Below are 20846 nucleotides of genomic sequence, written 5' to 3' on the forward strand. Positions count from 1 at the left end.
TTATTTAACAATATGTTTACCCCATTCTAGTCACAAAGCTTATTTTGAAATTATACATGTTAGGTGTCTGTCAGAATTATCTGCTCTCTAATTTTTTGTAACTTTATAGATATTAATAGGTACAAATCTTTAGTTCAAACTATTGTTCATAATTAGAATGAAGTATGGCTAACCCTTACATTATCAAATTAGATATCAAATAAGAAAATGTTCAAATCAATAGTTCTAATTAATGGTAAAAATAATACTGAAGCTACATTAATTTTGATGATGTGTGACAAAATGTACAAATGTTTAGTTGTACGTATTGTTCATAATAAGACTGAAGCTAGTCTAACACTTAACTCATTAATTTGTTTGAATAACCCCATTTTGCATAATTAAGTAGAAAGCTTGTAATAGAAGAATGGATCATTTAAATTGTCTCCTGGTGACTTGTGCGATTTAACTCATATTCTTATATTAATCTTCTTATTAGAAAACGCAATTTATTTACAAAAATATGTAATCCTAAATTTAATTAATTAATCAATCTGTTTACAAAATTCTCATTCTATACCCTTGGAGATAAAAAATTTTAAAATCAAAATGCAAAACGAAATTTAATCAATTTTTACCCCTTGTTAACAATAATGGCTTTTAAAAACTGTTCTGAATTTACCTTCAGATACATTAACCCCTAATTCTGATAATTCAGTAGAATAGGGAACCTGTGAAAAAAGAGGGGTATAGTCCTTTCCACGACATCCCTCCATAAGGAGCGATTCTTCGTATTTTTAAAATGGCTTTTTATAGGTTATTTTAGGTTAGGTTAGGTTATATTGTGTTAGGTGATTGCCCCACAGGGTTAGGTAATTGGCCCCGCAGGGTTAGAGCCCCCCGCAGGAGCTAGAAATAGGAGAAAAGCTACTGTGAAAAATACGAAGAATCGCTCCTTATGGAGGGATGTCGTGGAAAGGACTATACCCAAAAAGAGTACAATTATCGATTAAGTAAATAAGAGTGGATACAAGCTCCTGACACTCAGAATCTTTGTATTGCTGCGTCAAACTTCTATATTTATGCAAACTTATATTTCTAGTTTTATTGTAGTTTTAATTGAAGCTTTCTGCGGAAGAAGGAACAAGGTACCAGGAATCTGACAAACAATTCTAAGTGAAAGAGGTCTATCTATAATAAAAGCCGATTAAAATATATTTTAAAATAAAGTCGTAACAGGTGTACGGTTATTTCAATCATAGAGTAACATCGCTACTTCAAATATAATTCTAACCTTATGTAACATTAAGTATCAAAGCCACATGTAAAACAATTACATTTAAATATAATCTTTCTATTTTGCATTTAAGCCTATTTTCTTATTATTTTAATTTATCTAACAATTACAAAAGGATTTAAATTTTAATCTTTCATCATATTTCAAATCTTTTAATCACCTTAGTTTTTAAATTATGTAAAACAAATCGCTGAATTATTTCATTTTAATAACATACCTAGTTCTTTTTGGTCAAAGTAATGGAGTTTTTTTACTTATAAAGATGTTCCTAATCGTTCAAGGAATAAAAATGACTCAATTATTGAAAAGCACATTTCAATAAATTTTATTTTCTTTAAATTGGTTGTAAATTTAGATTATACTTTATCGTTATAGGTAATTATAATCAAAATACATAATTTAGGTGAAGATTCTTACCTACCGAGATTGCTAAAAATTAGCATACATTGTATAGAACTATACAAAGTGTACGACTAGATTATTCAACAAAAAATTATTTTATTAAGATCAAACGTCCATTAATAGAGTTCTTTTTTAGCGACTGGACAGACATGAAATTTAAAGTTGCTACGCCTCAGAAAAAAAGTGGGACAGACAGCAAAAAGTACAAAAAACATTGTTTTCATTGAATTATACCTGAGGCTGTTAAAATTGTAAATAAAAATATCTGCGACTTTTTGTTTTGAGCATATTTGTGTGTGTATGTTTTTAAGTTTTAAGATGCTCAGGAAGAAAAGGAGAAATCAATGTATTGTAAACGGCGCGGTGGCATGCACAGTGTTTTGCCGGGGGGTATGCGTGACTTGCACCCGAAAACTTTGACATACCCTTAATATTTTTGACACCCCTTCCCTTTAAACCAAAGGGGGACATAAGTTGGCTTGAGCTTTATAGATTTGTAAAGAGACACCCTATTTCAAACAACCCACGCCCCATTATTTGATTTTTAAAAAACCTCATTTCTAACCAATGCGGGGGGCTTAAACCCTGCGGTATCCGACCCCTGCTGGACCCTTCTTACCTTTACTTAACCTAACCCAAAATATGCACTAAACAGGCTTTACAAAGTTTGTTTGTGGTAAAGATGCAATATCAGAAAAACCTCATTTTAAAATGCTTAATCATTATAGCAATAACCAGTGTCCTATATATGATAGTCTTATGTTGATATGATAACAACACACCGGATTGACAGGAAGTATCCGTTTCTCCTGTTGGGCGCCTAGATAAGAGTAATTTGACAGTTTAAATAAACATATTCACGCTCTAATATAAACTTTGCCCCCGCTAAAATTCAAGGCTAGGAAAATAATATCCTGTGTGTGTGTGTGTATGTGTGTGTGTGTGTGTGTGTTTACCTGTATTTTAAGGAGGTAATGCATAGCACACCAGGACATTAGAAACTTTGAACTTCTATAATAACACAAACTAAAATATAATGTAATTTTGAAACAATTCGCTAAATCCTGTAAATTTTCATTGGCTAGCCTAATTCTTACGGTTTCCTAGTTCCTAAATATAATTTTTATTCAAATAATATAATTGGGTATACCTAACTAAGGTATGATTATTTATATAGCAGATATATTCATCTGTTTAGGAAATATAGACAGTTTTTCCTTTTTTCCTATTCGTCTTTATATTTTAAAGAAGCTTTGATTATGATTGGTATTGTCCTTGCTTTACTTTTGTTTTAATCATCTTTAATATTTTTATTTTAGCACTACTTGTTACTTAGTCATCCTGTATTCGCAACAAATGTATAATATTGTCCTTTATTTGCAATTATTCTTATTATTTTCTCTGTCAGATTCATATGTACAATTATTTATTATTTTATTCCTTTTATTAGTTTGTTCTTGGACCTTACATGTGGGTGTTCAATCGTTACCACAAAAGTGTCATACCTACAAATATATAATTACGAAAAATTACGTAGCTTATGTTATACAATATACATTTCCAAAAAATATGATTATTGTCTAGTATTTAAGGTGATATTTTGGTGCTTGAAGAGTTGAAATAAATGTTTTAATACTGTAGTAGCAAATATGCGATTCTGATATAATTTTTTGCAATAAAATTTATCTGTTGAATTGATTGAACACCACACATGTTTGGCAAAAATAATGAGAGGAAAGAGAAGTAATGACCTTTTTCTTCCCCTTACTATAAATTTGGATAAAGATTCAACAAATTAAATAGAAAAATTGTTGTTAGAGAATCACTTTCTGTCAAAACTTTAAGCACAATATATACAATTTCAAGTGTTTATGTCGACTATATGGCTTTAATAAATAGTGGTCGTGCCTGACATAATATCGACATCCTACTTTCAAATAATTTGAAACTTGTATGACTATGTATTTAATAAAAAAGTTCTCATGACTTACACAATATCAACATAAAGTCTAATGACATTTTTACCTTCATACTAATATTGCCATAATATCGACACACTTTTTTTTACAGGGATTGAGTTGGAATTTAAAAAAAATCAATTTACATTAAAGCTACTTTTAGCCAATTTACCGTTAACATTTAAAGAATGCATTATTTTTTTAATAAAGAATATTTATCCTTTTCCTGTGCTTGAATAATATTGTTATTACATCATTCATAATTTGTTATTAAATCATATCCAATATACTGTACAGTGTACATGTATTATTATTTCAAATAATAATTTTCAAAGGTCCAATAACGTATAAAGTATTATAACAGTTAGGGAGTTGAATCCATTTTTATAGAAGCAGAAATATAATCTATGATTATGGTTTGAACCCTCTAAAACTGTAATCTACCCTTCCACTTTCCCCTCTCTTGGTGAAGATATCTTCAACGCCGATACGATTTTTGAAATATAAGATTCCACTTTTGTCTCTCTTGTTGAAGATATCTTCACCAAGAGAGGCAAAAGTGAAATCTTAAATTTCAAAAATCGTATCGGCGTTGAAGATATCTTCACCAAGAGAGGGGGAAGTGGAATCTTACATTTCAAAAATCGTATCGGCGTTGAAGATATCTTTACCAAGAGAAGGGAAAGTAGAATCTTACATTTCAAAAATCGTATCGGCGTTGAAGATATCTTCACCAAGAGAGGGGAAAGTGGAAAGGTAGATTACAGTTTTAGAGGGTCCAAACCATAATCATAGATTATATTTCTGCTTCTATAAAAATGGATTCAACTCCCTAACTGTATAAGATTGTGTCTTATTACCATACCGAATTATCTTGATACCAATATGGTTTAATGAACTGTTCGTATTGCATGGTTTCTCCCCTGAACTCCTTACAGGGTGGTCATAAATTGTTGGCATTTGCTTTGGCTTAGAAAGATGATAACTACAATAATACTTTATTTAAATATTATGGGAAAAGTTGTGGGGTGGGGGGTATTTTTTCTTGGAATGGTGGACGTTGAGGTATGTCAAAATAACTCAAACCCACCCAGGGACCTATAAGAAGCCTTTTAAATGAGCCATATTGGCCTGCAGTAATCGGGATCTTTTGCTACAGACAAACAGAAAGACGGACAGGATACAAACATTCTATTTCTTTTATGTAGGGCTAATTTTTTGAGACAAAGTTAAACTTAAAGTGATTTATTTCCACCCCTTCTATTGCGTAAACTTAAAATTTGTCTATCTTTGACATGTCTGCTGTGTTATTGTAAATGATGCACACAAATCATACTAAAAAAGTAACCTCTCTTGCTGTCAAGGCAAAGCAGCTAATATATCTGAAATAATTTAGCCAATAATAAAAACTCTAATCTTTGAAAACTTAAAAGACTTACAAAAATGGAAAGATATATTTTGCGTTAGAATTTTTTTTTGTTAACCAACCCATATTTTATACAATTTTTTTTAGCCATTTAAAGGGGAAAAATGTAACACCCTGTACTCAAAGGCTATTTTCTATAATTCTACTACAATGTGTGCTAAGTACCAGAAAATCATGATCACTCTGTATCTGAAGGATACTTATTACAATACTTCTAGAATGAATGTGTACTATGTACCAAAAATTCATGATCACCCTGTATCTGAAGGCTACTTACTACAATACTACTAAAATAAATGTGTACCAAGTACCACAAATTCATGATCACCCTGTATCTTAAGGCTACTTACAACTCGAATGAATGTGTACCAAGTACCACAAATTCATGATCACCCTGTATCTGAAGGCTACTAACTACAATACTACTAAAATGAATGTGTACCAAGTACCACAAATTCATGATCACCCTGTATCTGAAGGCTACTTACTACAATACTACTAAAATGTATGTATACCAAGTACCACAAATTCATGATCACCCTGTATCTGAAGGCTACTTACTACAATACTACTAAAATGTATGTATACCAAGTACCACAAATTCATGATCACCCTGTATCTTAAGGCTACTTACAACTAGAATGAATGTGGACCGTTTACCCCAAAATGGAACTTAATTCTTACAAATTAATCTTTAACATACTGAATACAAGATTTTTAAAAATCTTCTTAAAAATTTTTTTGTTTCTATTCTTTAAAAAAAAGCTGGTATTTTTACGTGTGACTGTGTCCATTAACATTTCGGAAACTACCGGACAAATATTTTTTTGCTCAACGTTTTTTATTGGTCCTAGGAAGGTTTTTTAGCTAGGAGATGGTAGGTTAAACTAGTAGAAAAACCTATACCTCAACAACAACAAAAAAGAAAGTTCTCCATTCATTTTAAGATTTCTTGAAAACAAGGAAACACTCTTGACATTTTATTAACGACAGAACGTTGAAAAGTTTAAATATTTAGAAAATATGATTCACAAAAGGAGTATTGCTAAAATAGAACTCACTTCCTCCACCTTTGAATGTTCTGCAATCAAATGGATGATGGCTTAAATATGTCTTTTTTTGCCAATTTAAGTAAAAAAAAATGCTCATCAAATTTTTAAAATCATCTTTAAATAATTTTGTTGCATAAATCTGTAAAAAAAAAGTAAATTTGCTTTGTCTAGAGAGTGAAACGCTAAGAAAAATTGTTATAGGTTTTTAAAGATTTAATTATTTCACCCTATGGACGCCCCTTTTGAGTTTTGACTCATATAATTTTGACTAACTCTCGTCTGTAACAGTTGTATCAAAATAAAAAATGTCTCAACTGGCAAAGTATACTGTAATACATCGATTTACAGATTTCCAAGAACAGAAAAGGTTAAGGTAGTGAAATATAAACATTGATATATTTAGAAATGTAAGTTGCATTTGCAATTAGGAAGGGGCAGAACAATAGAACTAAAATTATCCTACAATATTTTTTTCTCTCTAATGATAATAAGCTACCGAAGGCAAGATGATCTGGTGCGAAGATTAATTCATTATTAATATCCTATCCCTGATCAGCAATGTCTAAAATAAATATTTAGAGGTTTTTGCCTTATTCCCGACATGTATTTCAAAATTATAACGAATAAAATGATTCACTTTGAAAAAAACTTTCCTAGTAATATGCGTTGCACTGCATTTTGCTTTGTTTTCCTTATTTGTATTCAAAATGGGTTTTTGAATTTTTCTAAATGTTTTAATCAAGTTTAATTGCATTGAATTAATTAAGAGAAAACTTTGAATTGCACTTATGTATTCGATTAAACAAAAGAAGAAAATACTATTTTTTAAGCATGTAAGTGCATTTTAGAACATTGAGTACGTACTTCTATATTTAGACCCTTGCTATGAGCTACTTATGATCTTTGGAACGACTGGAATATCATGAGATTGTTTTCTATCGATATGTTTGATATATTTTTATTTATGTTATTACTATTTCAGTATGACAGTATTGAATGGAAGGTGCAGCACTTCTACGAGAGCTGTAAGTCCCTGGACTACATCGAGTCTGACAGGGAGAAGCCCCTGATGAAGATAGTCAACAACCTCGGCGGCTGGGACGTCCTCAGGACCTTCAACAGATACAACTGGGATTCTTACAGGTACGAGATTTTTGCATCTCCCGCCATTTTTGGATGCGTAGGATGATCTTTATAAATATTTTCTTTACACTTGTATCTTGAAGTTAAAAGTTTGTAAACACAGGTAAATATCTTCATTTTAAATGTTCTTTTATTCATATTTTACCTTGAAGTTAAAGGTTCGAAAACAAGCAAAATACAAATAATATTAAATCAAAGAGTCTGCCTTTTCTTACATCGCAAATGTACCTAAAACTAAATTTTTGATGTTAATGCACGGTTTTAAACTTATGTTAGGTTAAGTAAGAGTTAGGAGGGCCCCCTCTTCGGGAAAGGGATAGGATAGATTCCCGAAGGTTTATAGCTACCAGCATGAGATAAATTGAAATTAAGGTTTTTGTATTTATTCTTCTTCTTTTTTTTGGGGGGGGGGGGGCGGGGGGGGGTTGTCCATCACAGCTTCGAGTTAAATTATAGTTTTTGTGACATTACTTTATATCTACCCAAATGACGAAGACCAAAAGTTTATTGTCCTGATGTTAAAACAAACAAAAAATCAGAATCAGTTTGCATTTTCTTAATTTCAATGAAATCTGAATTGTCTAAATTAATTTTTTGGAGAACACAATTCCCATAAAAAATGTGCAAAATCTCAATTTCTATCAAAAAATAGCTTTTCTCGCTTTAGCTGCCAAATTTGTTTTGGAGCGAAGAAGCTCTATAACTCTTCACTATAACTAATCTTGAAGCAATTGTACTTTCAAATGAATGTTTTAATAAAGAAAATTTTGGATTATTATCAAATTCTGCTGCATTACTTGTATAGAAAATTGTTCCAGTCTGATCGATATTTTATTTTTATTTGAATGTAAAATAAATTAAACAAATAAATAGGACAGCAGACAGTGCATTTGGAATAAAATGTAGGTTTTATTTTTTTTCTCTCCAGCTTTCCTGTATTTTATATAGTCTTTCTTCATTTGGGTATTGTTCGTCGGTCTGTCATCAATTTCTAATAAAGAATAATGTTAATTGTATATCAACAAATTTTCACTAAATTACATTTGAAATAATCCACTAGTTGGTTGCCTCCAATTTTTCAACTAATGTGAAAACATGCTTTTGGCACCTCAGACCTGCTATAACCTAACATAACCTTAAATGAGAAACAAAAAAATGTCTTTTTGGTCTACTTTGGTCAAGTGAACCCCCCCCCCCCCCCTAGAAGACCTTTTTTGGATCTACTGCAGTTCACGGTAAAATATTGCTGGTAACGAATATTGCTAAAAATTTATGAATTTTAAAGGCTGCTAGCTGCCAAACGGCTGAACGTGCAGATTATACCCGCACACTATTTTAAGCGGCAGAAGGAGGCCTACAAATAATCTGGAATAGCCAAGATCCAATGATGCACAGGGAAGGCTTCTCTGAAGAAAAATCGCATAAAATAGGTCTTTTTCGCGCATTTCTCTGCACTGCAAGATAATTATGCATTATTGATTTATGGCTATTCCAGATTATTTGTAGGCCTTTTTATGCCGCTTAAAACTATGTGCGGGCATGATCTGTACGTTCAGCCGTTTGGCAGCTAGCAGCCTTTAAAATTCATATTTTTTTTGCAATATTCGTTTCAGCAATATTTTACCGTGAACTGCAGTAGATCCCCTTTTTTCCCTACCTAATCAACGCATTCATATGACCATTGAAAAGATAACTGAAAAGCGCAATACCTGTTATTTTTCATTAACTTTTCCCTGCTCCATATTTTCTATATTTTTTTTAGTTTTGTGAGTTGACAAGTGGTGTAATGAGTTTATCTAGAAAATAATACAAAAACTCGAGCTCACACACAAACACACACTTCACGTTAGCATGTTTCAAAATTATAAAGATAATATTAGAAAGACTTTCAAAATAGAAACTAACCTTTAAACAAAGTTAGATATTCAAAAAAATATACACAATTTAGGCACTCCAAAAATACATTTTTGAGTAATAATGAAATGTTTTTTGGGCTATCTCAGCATTTAAATTCAGATTTAATTCTAAAAACCAGTAATTTGAACAATGCTATTATCCCAAGTATGAAATATGCACGGTGTCCCCTAATTTCCGCCAAAGTTTAATGATTTAAATCTGTTTCATATTAGATAAAGAAACTGTAGGAAATTTTTATTTCGCATTGGCTTAAAACCGTGGATGCTTTTATAAAATCTTGATTGATTGGTAAAAACCTTAGAATTTAAACTTTTCACAAATAAATTTGATTACTAAAGGGTTAGTTTTGTTTGTTGTAATTTGTGGTATAAATCCAACATTTTCCATTGTCATATCACTCAAGATCCCTGTATATAAATTGAAAGACTAGAAAAAAATAGTATGCCTTTTGAATATGTTAAAAAAATGCGGTAAAAATGGTCCACCAATATGCACACACACACTTCTGTTTTTCATAATTTTGTTTGTGTGATAGTCAGTAAGGTCTGCCTTAATTATACAAATCCTTTCTTTTACATTATTTTTACAGGTTGACAAATATATTCAAGATAAAATGGACTGCACACCAATACACTGCAGACTATAGACGGTCAATTCAACTATTAAATGATATTTGATGGTTTTTGCAGCACAATTATTAAAGGACATTGTCTCCTTAATAATCTCTAACTTTTTCATCCAAATATATGCACGCTACCAAATGCAGAATTTCACATACAAGACTTAAAAAGAAAGTAATTTATAATTTTCTAGGAGCTAAAGCGTCTTGTCGTGGTTTTTTTTCTGTAATTCGATAAAATTTGTATTATATTAAAAATCAAATCAATAACCTAAAATTTTTACCTTTAAACTATACACCTTGCATAGTTCATTAAATCATGTATAAGAGAGGGGTCAAATGAAGCTCCTCTATGACAAACTTTATAATGTTTTTTTAGGGTTCAAGTATTTTGCCTAAATGGTTTTAGAATAGTTTTTTAAAATAGGTGGCATGCTGCTTTTATTCTACATAAAAAAATTTAACAGCCCAAATTTGCAATATTTACTTGGATACGCTTCTGTGAAAAATTACAATTATTGTTTTACATGATGGAAAGTAAACAAAACTATATTTTACAAAATTCAAAAACTGGCTTCTTTAAACTTAAGTTGGGTAATACTTTAAAACTTGACTTTGGTTAAATCTATTAAGTATAGTTGACCCAACTAAACTCTTTTTTTTAACTTAAGGCCTTAAATTGTTAATCATTTGTGAATACATCTGAAAAGCTTGACTGAACATTATAATACAAAAACTGAATTCTAAGGAACATGCATTCAAAGATTCTAAAAAGTGCTTTCCCTCAAACTTATTTTTCGACCAGCGAACCACCCTGCTACCTTCTTATCTATAGCTTTTTTGAAGAAAATATGTAGGGGCCATATATCCCTTCGGGGTAATATCCAAGCGGCGGGGCTATTATGACCATTACTTATCCAATCTTTAAAAAAAAAATATGTTATTCATTGGCGGACCAGAGGCATCACTATTTTGAAGCTTGTAATCTGAATATGCTTTCCCATGATGTCAATTTTTATCCTTGTTGTTTCTAGGGTACTCCGTGAGTTACACTCTGACTTCTTGGTGGATGTTTTCTTTAAAGTTGACGTACAGCCAGACTACACAACTCCAGGACAAAATATTATCAGGTAAAAATATTTTAATAGTAGCGAAGCTTCTCTATAAGACGTGTAATATTTAAAAAAACTGTTTTTATCCTTCCATCCAGTTTAGTAACTGTGTTTTTCTAAGTGGACAATTAAATTTCTAGAATATCTTCCAAATAGATGTTAATCTGAAAATTGATAATTCAGGGAATATTGCATTTTTAACTTGAAATATTACAGGATATCTCTTATAGATTGTATTACCTGAAAAACCTTACCAGTAAATCCGTGAATTTCAATAATAAGGCTTTCCATATTACAGGATATCTCCAGCAGGACTTGGATTACCTGACAAATCTTACTACCACAGGCTTCCAGAAGATCCAGCCGTTCAGGTAAAATGTTAAGTCTTTTCTGCTAATCTGTCAACCTCGCGGAAGATGGTAGTTACTAGTTATCCACCCCAAAATAAGAAAAAAAGTTTTTTACGGATCTTTCTTTACACACACACAGATAGTCAGACATCCTGTCCCTTTAACACAAGAATAATGCCAAAAATCTAGTTAGTTTTTTTGTTTAGGCATACCAGACCTTCATGAAAGATTCAGCCCAGTTGTTCGGAGCCCCCAGCCCCGAGGCTCACAAGTTCGCTGTCGACATATTCAACTTTGAAAAGAGAATAGCAGAAATAACCCCGGATATGGTATACATGTCTGACCCTCTCAAAGTTAACAACAAAGTTTCGGTAAGAATATTTCTTGTATGGCTTTGAAACCGATTAATATTTTCTGGATTAGAACTGTTCTAATCAAAACTGCAAAAGCACGTTTCATACATAGACAATTTCTCACGAATAGTAAACTAAAAATGGTAAGATTGGAACCACTTTTGTTGGCCTGGGCCATCGGCCCCTCAGGGCAAACAAAACTAAAATCAGTATTGAAATTTTATGTACAATACGATAAATAACTATTCTAGTATAGCACCTAACTCGAGTTAATTATTCATAAATCGACAAAATGACTAAAATTTAGAGTAAGCCATCTGAATGCTTTAATCTTGTGGAGCTCTAAGCCTTTTTTCAATCTCATAATATCACATGATAATAATAAAAAATACATTTGCTGTTTTTTGGCCCAACAATATTCATTTTTTTGTTTATTAACAGAAAAAAAGATTTTTTAGAACCTTTTAATTGCCAAAAAAATATTTCTCTGAAATACACAGCTTAAGATATAATAAGAAATAGAACAGAGATACAAAAGGCATCTAGTTACTTTTACAGTTGAATTAATACGCAATTGAACAATTGAATTGAATGTGTTTATCTACCATTTACCTATCCATTAATATATATGACCATTGACCAAACATAACAAAAAAACATTTTTTGTTATTTTTATCTGATGTAAATGAAAGAGAATGATAAAAGTAAATGATTCTCTTCCTGTTGCAGAATAAGATATCCATTACGATCATGTTTACCAACCAACCAACAGCTAACAGACTTTACCTACTTTTCAAAATCGTAGCTTTACTATAATTGGATGGTGTCCGTCCATATGTCTGTAAAAGATATGATTAGGATATTTAGGATTGTTATATTAGTGTTATAATTGTATATTTTATAATTACTCACGGTTACGCCTTAGTATCTAGGGGCTCCGTATTCGAAGGTGCAGAGAGAGGCTAGAAAAATAGCTCAAAACCACCCCTAGACTTAAATCTAAAATTAGAATACCAGAAATAGTTAAACTAATCGTTTCAGAGTAGTTATTGAGATCTTCAGAGAAAATACCTTACTACTTTATATTATAGCATTGTCAAAAGAAGTCATCATTTTCTTTAAAATTATAAGCAATGTCATCAATCAATTGTAAATTTCCCGAAAATCTGATTTGTTAAGCTAGGCATTTATGGATGTTGTCATACTTGTTTTCTTTTAAGCCTTGGGCCCTGTAGGTAAGGGTGGATGTAAGATAGAAATTGCATTTCCTCAAATAGTGAAATACATGAAGTATATCTCTCATAGGAAACACAGTTACATAATCATTTTCATTTTTTGAAACTTTTTAAAATTTATAGTTTGTTTCTAAGTCATAAAATTTTAAATAGATAAATAAAAATAGAATATTGTTTTTTTTTTAATATTTAGGTTATATGTATGTTGAAAATAAATGTTTTATTGTATTTGGTTTAACCTTTCCCTACTTTTCTTATAACACTTTTATCTCATAATCTTTATACTATTTGTAGTAACCAGGGAGGGGGAGGGCATTGAAATGTTAATTACACTGGTACTCAAAGTTTTATGACAACTTTACCTTAACTGAAAGATAAGAAAATTCAATCTTTCAGCAATGCCTCAAAACGTTCTGCCGAGAACTAAAAGGCAAGGATGATGATGACCTTAATTGTTGGCTCAAAAACTTTTATAAAATTTTGATTTGTTGGTTCTAAATTAGTAGTGTCCAAATCTTAATATACAGAAAGTGTATTTTTACTTATTATCATCATTGGGGTGATAACGGAGCTACTCAAAAAATCTTAGTGTTTGTCTATTTTGAGCAATGTACTTATTAAAAAATCCGCTATTTTTTTCCAATTGCCTTTGTTTGATGTACAAAGAAAACCATAAGAAAAAATATTGTTTTATTTTTTACTTGAAACGTATTTTTTACATACATATTTTTATTTTATGCAATTTGTTATAACAATTAAGTTTAATTTTTTTTAAGTTGAAAGACCTGCGGATAATGTCCATCAACATCCCGTGGTTGGAGGTGCTGAAGGCCTGCTACCCCAACTCCAAGATCACCGAGAACACATCAGTCATGCTGGTCTCACCGCAGTACGTAGCCGACATTGCTGTCATCATGTCGACTACGGACCGTGCCAGCCTGAACAACTACCTGATCTGGCAGCTGGTGCGCACCTACATGCCCTACCTGTCCAGCTCTTACACAGAGGTGGTCAACATGTACACCAAGTTCAGGATAGGAGCGGATAAGCCGCTGGAGCGCTGGCAGTTCTGCTTCCAAGTGACCAATGATTTCTTTGGACACTTGCTTGACTCACTTTACAGTGAAGAAAAGGTATGTATTTTAACCCTAGGTAAATTTTGCCCTTCTCCAATGATTCCATTAAAAAAGGGATCTTGAACATTCAAAGAGACGATTAATTTCTTTTTATTCAGTCTCTATTTTCTGTTATTTAATATTTATTTATTCAAAGCAAGTTTTTTTCAAAAAGATAATATAGTAAGAACTTACATCCAATTGGTTTCCTTATTTTTATAGACGGGCATTCTCATTTGTAGCAATGAGGGACTTCTTAAACCTTGAATGAGTTGTGCATATTAGCAGTGTCCAAACTTTTTCACCAATAATTATATTTTTGTAATAATGTAGGGTGTACACTGTACGTCCATCAATTTTTATCTTCCTTTGCTTTAATATTAGTAACAAGCTAATGATGATAAGAAACACTAGAAATAATTATAGAAAAGCTTCGCTTTAAAAAAAGATTCATCTAGTCAGATTTTTAATAAAAGGTGGCAACAGTCAAAGGTTCCGGTTGAACTCAAGGCTACCCTAATCGAAGAGTAACTCAAGTCTTAAAAACGACAGACATTTATATAAAAAAGTATTGCTAATAACAAAAAAATGTTCAGCAATTCTAAAAAATTAATCATTTAACTATAAATGGAAAGATAGATAAACAAACAAACAAAATAAACTGATGTATAAAGAAGTTCCACATCCAATAAAGTACCAAAATATTCAAAAAGAAATTAGGTGAAAGATTATCTTGATAATATGATTGTAAGTGAGGAGAAGTTTTGAAAGTATTAGCTTTCAATCTAAGAGCTATCAATCATGACGTTCTTGTTTTTGTACCATATCAAGTCAGACTTGTAAATAATGAGCTTCTCAAACACAAGAGTGAGAACTTTCAATAGACTACAGTTTACTTATGCTGTACCACTCAGGGACAAAAAAAAATATGTTATTTATTATTAAAAAAATGTTTCTTCTTAAATTTGAATTATTTTCAAATTATAACAAGATCAATTCTTGCATTGTTACAAGAATTTTTTGGGGTTGGAGAAAAGTTTTTGTGAAATAGTTTTTACTTAGGTATACCATCCCTTATTCTTTATACTATTTATTTTCGTCTTATTGAAAAACATTTTTTTTTAAACCTTTCACTTTTAAACCTTTTTAACAGTTCATTTGATGACGATATTTGAAGTTTATATCATTACGTAAATATGTATATATATTATTTATAAGAGGCCTTTCTTAAAAGATAATATAAGTTTTTTCATGTTTATGGAAATTGAAGCTTATTTAAAAATTTTAGTTATAGTTTGAGAAAAACATATCTACAAAAAAATGTAAAACACAAATTATCCGTAAAGTAAACCGATGTTATTCAAAATGCCAAGCTAAGAAACTTGATAAAAAAATACATTCACCTATCAATTTTGATCTATTCTTTTCATAAAAAAATCATTAATAAAAAAAACAATGCATCTTTTTTACTTTTTTCTTTTTCATTATGACCTCAAAAAGTTTTCTATTGATGTAATTTTCCATTAGGAATTAACCAAGATCAACTTTTGTTTACATGATGAGGTGCGAGCAATAACAAGGATTACAATTTGCAAAGTTAATATAACAAAGATTTTTCTATAAATACCTAATATCAATGAAATTAATGACTTGATTTGATAAGAAGTTCAATGCCTTTCTAGTAAAAATAAGTGAACAATTATAATAGTGCTTATTTCTATAAAAAAAATGAGAATTATTATAAGACAAGCCAAAACAGAATAAATATTAGCCCATAATTAAGTAGATACTAACTCATGTAAGTTATAGAGAAGTTTTACCCCCAAAAAAGAGAGAAAAATAAATAAGAAAAAAAGGTATGTAAAAAGTGTGTCTCAACCATGACACTTTGGTTGAGCTTGACTTCCGAATTAGCGGGAAGTTCTCGAGATCTGTTGGCGAACATACAAACCCCCAATACCAGGAACCATCAAGTTTCAACAGCAGGTTTGAATATAGATTTATTGATGAAATTATTTCAAAGTCCTGAAATTACAAAATCAATTAGTTCATAATTCCAGTTATTTATAACCACGTAATCTTATTTGCTTTATAAAATCATTTTTCTCTACGGTAAAAATCTTTGGAAACTTTGGCTTTAAAGGAAAATTATTTGGTTTAATAAATCATTGTTAAATGCAAAAATAAAGGCACATAAAAATTACTAAAACATATATTAATCATAATTAAGTTTCATGCTTAGCTGGCTAAAGCCTTTTTAAAACTACATATAATCGTCCTATACACCATTCTTCCTAATAAAATTAACAAATTCTACCTGAAGTTCTTATGGTTTCAAATCCCTGGTATACTAGGGTCGTTCACACACTATGAGACCAATGATAGGCCCAATTTTGTTCTCCGAAATCTTCACACACTCATATCTCATTCAAAAGTAAGAAACGTGGCGCATCAAATATATAAACAATCCATGCCGCGTCACATTATGAAAGGAAAGTCAAAAAAGACGACATTTGCGCTTAATTCTAGGATAATGATAAGGAATTAATTTCGAACTTGATAAACACAAAGCTTCCTCGAAAAGAGGTTAAGACACACCCCCCGTTTGAAAGTCAAATTAACTTCCTTAACGAGATTCAAGGTTTTTTTGCGCTGAGCACTAGCAACATTTCTCACTAAACTCAACTCACCATAATCACATGAGAATGGCCACATCCCGAAAACGTGACAATTTTGCTCCTAACTAAATGAAACCCCGTGAAATGTATACACAATATTATACTCCTCACTAGGACTCATAATACCTCACATTTTAGGATAGAAGGATGGGGATTGGTTTGTACCATACAATATTCCAGGCACATGACACTCACAAGATCACATACACAAATCCTAAAATGGATAATCCTATTAATCATGATGTTGTAAATATAACAACTTATACTAAATAATAATCATTTCATAATCAATAGGTAATAAATCATTATTAATAAATCAATAAGTACCTACGAAATCAGGTTGAAATGTAAACAATAATGGTAAAATAAAACGAAATAAATCTTAGACAAGAAAATTAAGATTTATAGGTACTTAAAATTAAATTTGTTAAGCATCAAAAAGAGTAGTAAGAAAAAATATTTCAAAATCCTTGGGCAGAAAGTTTTTCAAACTTAATGAATAAGAACTGTACTATCTTAATCAACAATAAAACTTTTTAATACTTAAAGAATAGCAAAATAATAATAATATTTTTGTTAGAATTTTCATCAAAATTATGAAAAAAAATACCAATTTTTCTTTGTAAAAGAAATATGAGACTTTAAATATGAATTTTCAATCATTCCTTGATCTGAATAAAAATGTTTTACTTGATTGAAATTCATATATAATTCAAAAAAATCTGCTAAAAAATACTTGATTTTTTTTCTTAGAATAAATATCGAATCACGCAACCTCGACACATTTATTCCTTTTTGGTAAACTTTTCAGGTAAGTTTTATAATGAATTGTACTTTTGAAAAGAAATTAAACTCAATAAAATTAAATTTGAGCATATGAAATAGAATAAAAATTAATCGCATTTCGCTTGATTCTTATTTTAGGCATAAAAATAGGCATATGAAAAATGTGGCTATTTTACTAAAAAAAATCTCAATTTCCATAAAATAAGAATCAATTATTAATCATAATTTTTAATAACCGCTTTTATTTTAATATCTGCGATAAAAATGAAGGAAAGGTTAATTTAAAATATGCATAGTTTATCTTAAATTAATTCTGTGATATTCATATAAATAATAATCAATATTTTAATAATATCATACATCGTGTTCATTATTATAAATGCTTATCTCATAGAAAATAGAGTTTACATTTTTAAACATGAACGAAAATATATGTACCTAGGAAATAATTGCTATAAAATACTTTCTCAAGGTTTAAAATTGTCCGAAGTCGCTAGGTACATATATTACTACGAATCTCTGCTCTCGAAATGAAGAAAATCTTTACGCGTGGATTATTAGGAATCCTTGCCTCCGGAGTAAAAGAAGAACCTTTATTTGCTTACAAATTAAAACAAATATCTTGATTTTTTGCGATAATCTTTTTAAAATAATAATAAGAAATATTTTAAACATTATCATAATAATTTTACATGTTGTGTTCTTTACTTTAATGCATTATCTCATATGAGAATCTGAGAAATAACATTCTTTTAGCAAACGTGAACCATGAAAAAAAATACCTCGAAAAATAATTTTAAAAAACCTATTTTTCTCAATCTAAAAAAATCTGCAAAAATCATTTGGTAGTTAATACACACAAACTTTTGCTTTTCGAAGTCATACTTAAAGAAACAAAATCTTTTAAAATCTGCTTTAAAAGTCTAAACAATTTTGTAGAATTTTTGTGCTTAAATATGAACAATAAAATTAGTTGAATAATGAATACTTATTCTTTACAGAACCTTTTTAGGTTCCCTTCACAAGCTTAATATATAACTTGTATTATTTTTTCTTTAAAAGATCATTTTCACACATAAATAGTTTATGTTGTAAATTAGATTTGTGGGGTTGGTAAACTTTCAATAACTTTCTGGCGGCAACACCCGCCATATTGCAGGCCCTTTACCCTGTGTCGGGCGGCCAGCTTGGCAGCAGCCAGGTCGATTCTTGATTCACAACAGCACCAACCTCATTATCAGAACCGGCTGCAACACAACCAATTTCAGCATCATCATTGTGAACGGCTACAGCCTCACCTGCCGTAGCAATGTTATCAACAGCTACGGCAGTATCTTTAACATCAGAATTGACTGCAATACAAACAACAGTATCAACTGCAGAAATAACAGGTTTCTCAATAACAGCATCATAAGCAGAACCAACAGGTTCATCATTAACAGCTACGGCAGACCCAATCGGTTCATTATCAACAGCTACGGCAGTACCTACCGGCTCATTATCGACAGCTACGGCAGTACCAACCGGTTCATTATCAACAGCTACGGCAGTACCAACCGGCTCATTATCAACAGCTACGGCAGTACCAACCGGTTCATTATCAACAGCTACGGCAGTACCAACCGGCTCATTATCAACAGCTACGGCAGTACCAACCGGTTCATTATCAAAAGCTACGGCAGTACCAACCGGCTCATTATCAACAGCTACGGCAGTACCAACCGGTTCATTATCAACGGCTACGGCAGTACTAACCGGCTCATTATCAACAGCTACGGCAGTACCAACCGGCTCATTATCAACAGCTACGGCAGTACCAACCGGTTCATTATCAACAGCTACGGCAGAACCAACCGGCCACGCACTCTCATCAACAGCTACGGCAGCTTTAAACGCAGATTTCTGCTGACCAGCTCCATAGTCAGCACTTGTACAGATAAAACCACTACCAAAAATGGTTCGCCACAACATAGACTGGCCCACTTTCTGGTAGGTTGATGGAAACACGTCAGGATGTGTATTTCCAATGATGATATCTAAGCCTCCACTAATATATGTAAATCTTTCTGGCGGCATCTTAAATATTTCGGCGGCGGTTTCCGGATGGACCGAACGCATCTCGTTGCCACCTCCGAGGTTAGGCATAACAGCTGCCTCAAATTCTCTCAAATTACCATCCCTGTCCTTCAGATAGAACACCACATTGCGGCAGGATGATTCACTACCGTCAGCAACAGAAATGTTTGTATATCTGCCGGTAGATTTCAGCTTCAACTTGTGGGACATCTTCTCAGATATAAGTGGTAGACTCGCACCCGAATCAAACATGACGGCGGCATGGCAGGCGCCGCCGCCAGGTGCTACAACTGGAACTATTTGCAGCAGGAAGGTACATGTGCTAGGCGCAGAACTTGATTTGTAGACTGTATTCACACTAGCACTAGCCTCATGCAACATACGACTATGATAACCGTCGCAATTATTGGTGCCACAGACACCAAGCTTATCCGATTTATTACAATTGTCAGCAGCATGACCATCACACAGGCAGAGTTCACACAACTTATTCTGCTGGACAACTTTTTTTCGGTCAACAACATCCATCTTCTTAAATGTGGGACAACGGAAAATAGGATGTTTATCCTCGCAATTTTCAATAGGACATGCACTATTCCACTTGGAAGCCTTGTCCTTTCCAGCCTTTCCATTCTTATTGTCGCTGCGGCCAGATACTTGCGCGGCGGCAGCTCTGTCACGATTACTCTTGCCGGCGCTAGTGTCATAGGACATATCACCGGCCAACATGGCTCCCCTGGTCCTCTCCAGCAGTTCTACAATCTTCTGGATGTTTGGTTGGTTCATGCTACCTAGCTCCATCATAATTTTCTCTCTCAAATTTTCAGGGCACTTGTCTTTAAAAATATGAATAAGAGTTAGGTGGTTGTAATCCTTAGCTGTAGAACCAACGATGGTTTCTACTTCCTGCATCATGCTCTTGAAGGTAGCAATTGCGCTAACCACGTCCACTGGTTTATCCACAGGTTTCATCTTGTTCAGCTTAGTTAAAATCCTCATGAACCGGCGAGTGTTTGATAAAAACATCTGATCAAGAAACGACCATTGTTCATTATGATCTCTAATCGCTGACACTTGCTTGCGTAGTTCCGGGTTGGTTATCACCTTCTCCATACACAACATCAGACTTAACCTCTGGTCAGCAAATCCGTAACCAGAGCATAGATCCTTAAAGACCTGTTTAAAGTTTGGGTAATCCGTGTCAGTACCGTCGAAGGACGGCAACAAACTGTTGTCCCAGCGCCCATACTGCGGGTTGGAACTCCGAATATCCACGGCAGACATACTTCTGGAGAGCATGGCAGGTGTCCCACTCTCATCCAAGTTAGATGAACGACGTTCCATCTCT

The 20846-nt window shown here is 32.1% G+C and overlaps 1 protein-coding gene across 1 annotated transcript in view; it reads left to right on the forward strand.

Moving 5' to 3' along the window:
- The window catches only part of LOC145317217 (endothelin-converting enzyme homolog), a 55120-nt gene that overhangs the window by 28531 nt on the left and 5743 nt on the right, over positions 1–20846 (forward strand). The window contains exons 5-9 of the mRNA XM_080158196.1: positions 7097–7257; positions 10828–10923; positions 11204–11276; positions 11462–11626; positions 13620–13976. Of these exons, the coding sequence (XP_080014322.1) occupies positions 7097–7257; positions 10828–10923; positions 11204–11276; positions 11462–11626; positions 13620–13976 (852 nt within the window). The remainder of the gene's footprint in view (positions 1–7096; positions 7258–10827; positions 10924–11203; positions 11277–11461; positions 11627–13619; positions 13977–20846) is intronic.

This window comes from Acartia tonsa, chromosome 4, assembly GCF_053477335.1.
Source record: "Acartia tonsa isolate MP-2025a chromosome 4, ASM5347733v1, whole genome shotgun sequence".
NCBI classification, from domain to species: Eukaryota; Metazoa; Arthropoda; class Copepoda; order Calanoida; family Acartiidae; genus Acartia; species Acartia tonsa.